The 6,871-nt window shown below is 34.7% G+C and overlaps 1 protein-coding gene across 1 annotated transcript; it reads left to right on the top strand.

Moving 5' to 3' along the window:
* On the top strand, positions 1-6,871 carry LOC145578541 (uncharacterized). Its single transcript, XM_081635844.1, has 7 exons — positions 1-150; positions 325-628; positions 1,629-1,714; positions 1,854-2,000; positions 4,118-4,241; positions 5,884-6,167; positions 6,577-6,871. The coding sequence occupies exons 2-7, from the start codon at positions 358-360 to the stop codon at positions 6,667-6,669; spliced, it is 1,005 nt and encodes a 334-aa protein (XP_081491970.1). The 5' UTR covers positions 1-150; positions 325-357; the 3' UTR covers positions 6,670-6,871.

The following is a 6,871-nucleotide window of genomic DNA, read 5'->3' as shown; positions in this document are numbered from 1 at the left end:
TGTATTAATTAAAATAGCATTAATACCAGTAACACTTTCCGCATTAAAACAGAAAAAAAGAATTAAAAAAAAAACGCGTCGTTTTCTCTCTCTCTCTCTCCAATTTACAGGATACTGAACTCCACAATCAATTTATCGAAGTTTCAATCGGTACGCAAATTCAATCTCAGAACTTGTTTTAATCATCAATTTCTTGCTTTTGAACTGCAATAATTATTCCAAAATTTGTAATTTTTTGAAATTCTGGTATGAATTTGTTGAAATCTTGTTAAAGAAAAAGATGAATTGTTTGATTGATTATTGATGTTTAAATTTTGATGTTAGGGTTTGAAAATTAGGGGAAAAAATTGAGTGAAGATGAAAGGTGAGGTACAAATGGAGGAATCATCATCATCATCTTTAGGAGTAAGGGATTCAGAGGAGAGAGATACTGATCCTTTACTTCCGATGAATAATGGTGGTGATGATGATGAAGTTGTTGTGAAGTCGGCTTCTTTTTCTACTGAGATAGTGAAGGGAGAAGCTGATGATAATGGCGGCGGAAGCGGCGGTGGCAATGATGATGATGATCTTGAAGCTGGTTCTGCTCCTTGTTGTCGTATTTGTCTTGAATGTGATGGAGAGGATGGTATATTCTTTTTTCTGTTTGAATTGTTTTAATATTTGACAATTTTGTGAGAGTTTTTGGAATGATTATTGTTTCTTTTGTTTTATAGTGTGGAATTAATAATTAAGTATACTATTTTGGAATTTGTTTAGAAGAATGGTTGGTGGTATTGGTTTTTGATCGAATTTCTTAATATGGCGTATGTAGATTGAGTGATGGGGTGAGTGTGAAATTGGTTCATATAATAAGTGGCCGGGAGGATTATTTACTAATATTATGGCAGTAGTTGTAATCATGAGGAATGGAGGCAATGTTAATATTATTTCGGGATGGAGGGGAGTATTTAGCTAATGATTGAAATTAGTTTCGAGAATATGTTTTCTAGCTTTAGAGCAATGAGAGGGAAAAGATGATGAGGGATTGTGCAATTTCACACTTTTTCGATTAGTAGAAGGTGAAATCTGGGGATCAATTGGTGTAATTTAACCATTTGAAGTTAGGTGAGGGCTAACGATGTGTACGTGTTGATTCTATTACCTGCATGATACATGATTGTTATTGTTGTCATTGCTGTTGCTGTTTTTTGTTGTTGGAAGTGAAAATTTGGTATGCAGGAAGCTTTATTGTTTAGGAAACTATTTTGTAGCTGTGGTTATGATTTTAAGTCTTTATTTAGGATTAGTTGAAGCTTAAAGCTTTATAAATTAGCGATTTATTTAGCCGTGTCTTGTGACTGGGATATTTAGTGTTTTAGAAGAACAGATGTCTGCAAATCATTTGTAGATCTTTTTTTGTTATTTGAAACTTCTATTTGATGTTTCTTCTGTTGCGTCTTTTGAAGTATGCTACTACTCCTAGATGTAAATTATTAATGTATGTGGAACTGTCATGTTTGCTGTTACTGGCTTACTTCATGGAGATCCATAGTGTGAAGTGTGTCACTTTCTTCAGCCCTCTTTACCTTGTTTTTTTGTCATACCTTTTCTCTGGGCAGTCAACACAGCATATGTTTGCTTTGCAGATGATGAGTTGATATCACCATGTATGTGCAAAGGCACCCAGCAGTTTGTTCATCGTTCATGTCTTGATCATTGGCGTTCGGTGAAGGCAAGTTGTCTTTCCAAAAATAGAAGTACTATAATATGAATGATGGCAATATCTCTTTCAATTTAGCATGGTATTAATAGTAAATTAATAAGATAAAATGTTACTTCAATTGACCTGATTTATCTACAAACTTATGCAGGAAGGTTTTGCCTTTTCACATTGCACGACTTGCAAAGCACAATTTCATCTTCGTGTTGAATCATTTGAAGACAACACTTGGCGAAAATTGAAGTTCAGGCTATTTGTTGCTAGAGATGTTCTCCTTGTATTTTTGGCTGTACAGACTGTAAGTAGAGCTTTGACCTTATTCTTTTATACGGTGATGCTAATAATGTGGCGAACAAAACCAGCGAAAAGAATCAAGCATTAGATATGCTAATAGGTGTTTGATTTGGTGTTTATAATTCTGTTTTGGGTTTGATTTTTGTTGATATTAATAATTACACAGTATGTTTTCTCTTGTCTACTGACTACTTGAGTGGCGGCTTGCTCTTATGTTTTTATATTAATTAGTGGCTACTGCCTAGTCTCTTAGGTATTTAATGATCTAACAGGGTAGGAACTTTCTTGTTAATCCAGTAGTTTCATGTTTCTTCTCATATATGAGCATGCAAACTTGAAAAATCTGAATATCATATGTCAAAGTTTTCAAAAGGCTAGTACCGTAAGATAAATGAACTGGAGTAAGCAGAGTAGTAAGAAACCAAAATATTTTCAGTAGGATTTTTTTTTTTTTTTTTTTTTCTTTTCTTTTTCACCTTCTTTCTACAAAGCTGTGATGATTTCGATAGTAATTACTAGTTCATTTCTGCTGTAGTTAGTATCTTGGTGTATAAGCTTTTCTATATAGTTGCTCTGTTTCTCTTACCTCCCTTCTGCCTTGATGTGACTCAAGTAAATGATGTCAAAAAATTAAGCTACAGAAAGTGACTTTGACAGGGCTAGCTGGGAATAAATTTCTCAAGTGCTATAGTTATAAATCTAGTTTTATCTTTCTTGAGTAACTGTTATGCTCCATCGTTTGTTATTTTATAACTTGTATTATTGTATGTTGAATTGGAACTTGGGACTTGGGAATATCATCTACTCCTTGACATAGTCTTCGTAGTATTTCATTTTTTTTTTTCATTTGGATGTTTGCTTCTTTGCACTTGAATAGTTATTTGTATTGAGACCTGTAATGTCTTCAAGATGCTTATCTACTGGTGGATAATTTGTTGCTATGTTAATGTTTATACTTAGTATAGGGTATTTACAAGGGGAGGATAAGTTTGTGTCATTCAATTTGATGCGACTCAATTAAGATTGATCTGAAATCTGTTTATTCTTCTTTTGGTTGGTAGTAGTTTCCACTTGAAGATTTAAGCTATGACAATCAAATCTTGAAAAGTTTTAGTGTTTTAAAAATAAGTGCAGTGGTGTTGATTTTCTTGGATGAAAATATCAATCTCCTTCATTTGGATCAAATAATGTTTCTATGGATGATCACTATGATTGATTGCTTAACAAATTCTTGGTGATTTTTACCTTAGGGAGAATAAGAAATATGAATAAAGTATAATGTTGCTATGTGGTTGTATTTTGTGGACAAGAACCATAGGACATAGCATTTGAAGTTTCTAATTCTTCTGAGGTTACGAAAATGTCTTTTAGCAAAGCTCAAGATCATCTTTTGCTATGATGGTTGGGGTCATGGAGTTAGTAGCTGAGGGAATTCGGTTTCTGTATTTGGCGTATTATGAATGTTTATTGGATGATATAGGCACCATGAGTTCTGAGCAAACTAAGAGTGGATGGCTTGATTCTCATTTGGAGGACTTCAGGACAATTGAATGCAATCCTTGGGCATGTGATTTGCTTGTTTAGTTTGGAGGGTTTTCCTTTTGATGATGAGTTTATGAAATTAGGCTGATGATTTGTCTCCTTCCATCCTATTATTATTGTATTTAATACACTTTCTTTTTGTCCCGATTGTTTTATCAATTGCAATTTTAAAGCAGTAAATAGTACAGAGTACCACTTGTGGCTCTCTTAAAGGAAAAGTTGGAAAATTTTCAAATTCATCAAATTCTTTATCTGCAGTTTCCAATGCACAAATGAAACATAGGGGGCTTTTAATCTCCAAACCGATCCCTGGACAGCAGTACATTCTTATTATGCATGTATTTAAACCTTGAGATGGATAATTTTTGCTGTGCTTAATGCAAGACGGAGAACTATTCTTGATTAGACTCAAAGGTTACAGCTTGACTTCCGAATTGATCCCTGAACAGCAGTTCATTCTTCTCATAATGTATTAGCCTTGAGATTATGGAAGTTTTATTAAGATTAGCTTCCTATTTAGATTAGATTTCTTCCATAGTGTTTCCAAACAAATTTGTCTCTGACAACCAGTCTTTTCAGGCAATTGCGGCAATGGGAGCCTTTGCTTATCTCATGGACAAAGATGGGGCTTTCAGGAATTCATTTAGTGATGGATGGGATCGTATATTGTCAACGCATCCTATACCATTTTACTACTGCATTGGTAAATTTTCTTATTCCTCCTGACTTTCCATTTATTTGCTGCATTCATGATAATTTCTACTAGAAAAGGGGCAAAATAGGGCCTTTTTGGGGCTTCTGCAACAATATTTTCTGTATTTGCACGGAAATTTTAATTGCTATTGAGCTCTCTAATGACACAGTGACGTACTATATTTCTACAGCGTGACATGAGAGAGATGCGAAAGTAAATGGAGGATAGAGATGGAGTTATCAATTGACTGTTGACAGTTTAAGAGCACGTTGTTTGAAAAACGAGATACTGTTGAAATTATGCAACAGTTTTCTTCTTCTAACAATTTTACATCCAGACAAATTACAGAGAATGAAGAGGAAAAGTGAACCTTTAATTGTAAAAGGGGCATGTTCTTAATTTAGTGCCAACTGCCTATTGTAGAAATTGTTGGATAATTTCCAAGCATAATAAACAAAAAATAAATGCTATCCAGGTTCTAGAGTGGCAATCTGATTAGTGGACCCATCTGGCTAGCTACTTGAGTTTTTTTTATTTTTTTTTTTTTTTTTTATTTTTTTTTTTTTTTATTTTTTATATTGACATGGGGACTGGGCACCTGAAGTCCTGAAGATGGGCCTACCCTTATTTTATGGCTAGCATTTCACATAGAATAGTGAGAGTTAGTTGTGTGTTGCTAACATGTTTGTAACTTGACATGCCTTTTTTCCTGACAACCGTCCTGCTGACACTTCTAAAATCTATGGGATTGATAATCAGTCACCATCACAGCACACTAGATGACCTTAATCAGGAGGTAAATTTGATTTCCTGGTAAATAAGAACATAGAGTATGTGACATAGAACTCAGTATGACAATTAGGCTAGGAGGAGATAAGACTTGTTTAGTTATCTTTTAAACTTAGACCAGACAAAACCTTTATTTGGTTTTGTGAAGTTTTGATTATATTGAGAACTGAGAAGTGTATGTAGTAGGTTCTAATACGGGATTCTCAGCAGTTCATTAAAGCAAAAATTTGAGTAGTTAAAACAACTACAACTGAGTATGGTGGTCAGTGGTAAATGCTTGATTCTCTTTGAATCTTTCTTTTCCCCTTTCAATGTGTTTGGATGCGAAACACTGCGACATGCATACTTACAGTGTGTTACGATAAGGTAATATGGAGAAAAAGGGAGAGAAGAGGGAGTGAGGGATTCATGTCATTCATCTTTACTTGTTTGGATATGACTTGGGGAAGAGGAAAGAGAAGGGAATTATTAATAAACCAAATTCATCCAGTGATGAAAATTTTTGGAAGGAAATGGCAATCACACTTCTTCCTTCCCCACCTCCCTTTTTGTCTCTTTCTCTCTCCTTCCATCCCCTCCCTTTCCGTCCACATTTACTTTCGAAGTATAGTGAATGTACATTTAAGCTGTCTGAATTTTTTTTTTTTTTTAACCAGCTCGTCATGTGGTCCATCTTTCTTTACGCTAACTTTATACTTGCTGACTGATAAGTGATAACTAGTACTGGAGTATGTAGGTTTCCCTGTCTCTTTGCGATTATGTCTTGTAAAATATATATGCTAGTACAGAGTAATGACTGCTTCTAATCTTATATATATATATATTTATTTTTTTCCTGATTTGTCTTAATTTTTGTGAACAGGAGTGGTGACTTTTTTCGTGTTGCTTGGGTTCTGTGGTCTCATTATTCACTGCTCCTCCCTGAACAATGATCCGCGCATGGCTGGTTGTCACAACTGCTGCTATGGATGGGGAATTTTGGATTGTTTTCCTGCATCAATGGAAGCATGCTTTGCACTTGTCATTGTTTTTGTGGTGATCTTTGCAATCCTTGGAATTGCATATGGTTTCCTTGCTGCTACCATGGCTGTTCAAAGAATATGGCAAAGGCACTACCATATTCTTACAAAGAGAGAGCTGACGAAGGTTAGTACGCAGATACGCTTGTAGTTCCATGCATGTTATCTATCATTGCTGTTGCATTATTCGGATTAACGATTTGAACTTGCGAATACCAGTCACTAGTGAATATCTGCAGCATGATCTGAAGGCCAAAGTTTGGGAAATTTATAGCACCTAAATTTTTGTTATTCTCAAAGCAGTTTCGCAGTTGCTTCAAGAAAATTTAGTACAAGTATAATGCTGTTAGGTTAACTAGTTGGAAACAAATTATCTACGTTGTTTAGCTGTTGAATCTCTATTAAATGACATGGATTGGGACATCGTACCGACATGCTTAAGTGGTTCAAGGGAGTGGCAGCTGCTGTATCTTGATCTTCAGTGTTTGGACATGTAATGTGCTTCAAAGTTGACCTTTTTCTGGTGTCTTTTACAGGAATATATTGTAGAGGATTTACATGGGTGCTATACCCCACCTAAGCTGGATCCGGAGCATGAAGAACGACTCAAGATGCTCAAGTTGCTATAGTTAAACTAGGTTTACTACATAATAACCATGTAATATCCCGAAGTGTTGAATGTAATATATGACGGAGTAGCTAAATTTTTACTCCAAGGAATTGAAATTTTAATATTGATAGTCTGTTTGAAAATGAGGAATCGCGTTTCTTATTACTGATGTATAGTGCTCATTGAATATTATAAAGTATAATTTGCAGTTAATTAAGAAA

The sequence above is a fragment of the Chenopodium album genome, chromosome 14 (genome assembly GCF_948465745.1).
Source record: "Chenopodium album chromosome 14, dcCheAlbu1.1, whole genome shotgun sequence".
Classification (NCBI taxonomy): Eukaryota; Viridiplantae; Streptophyta; class Magnoliopsida; order Caryophyllales; family Amaranthaceae; genus Chenopodium; species Chenopodium album.
Note: the sequence above shows the minus strand (reverse complement) of the source record. Positions and strands in the feature narration are given on the sequence as shown.

What these genes read in the sequence shown, in the direction of transcription:
- LOC145578541 (XM_081635844.1), top strand. Translation starts at nt 358, where the DNA reads ATGAAAGGTGAGGTACAAATGGAGGAATCATCATCATCATCTTTAGGA. An exon ending in ATCATTGGCGTTCGGTGAAG is followed by an intron (nt 1,715 to 1,853) that starts GCAAGTTGTCTT and finishes AAACTTATGCAG; the next exon opens with GAAGGTTTTGCCTTTTCACA. An exon ending in ACCATTTTACTACTGCATTG is followed by an intron (nt 4,242 to 5,883) that starts GTAAATTTTCTT and finishes TTTTGTGAACAG; the next exon opens with GAGTGGTGACTTTTTTCGTG.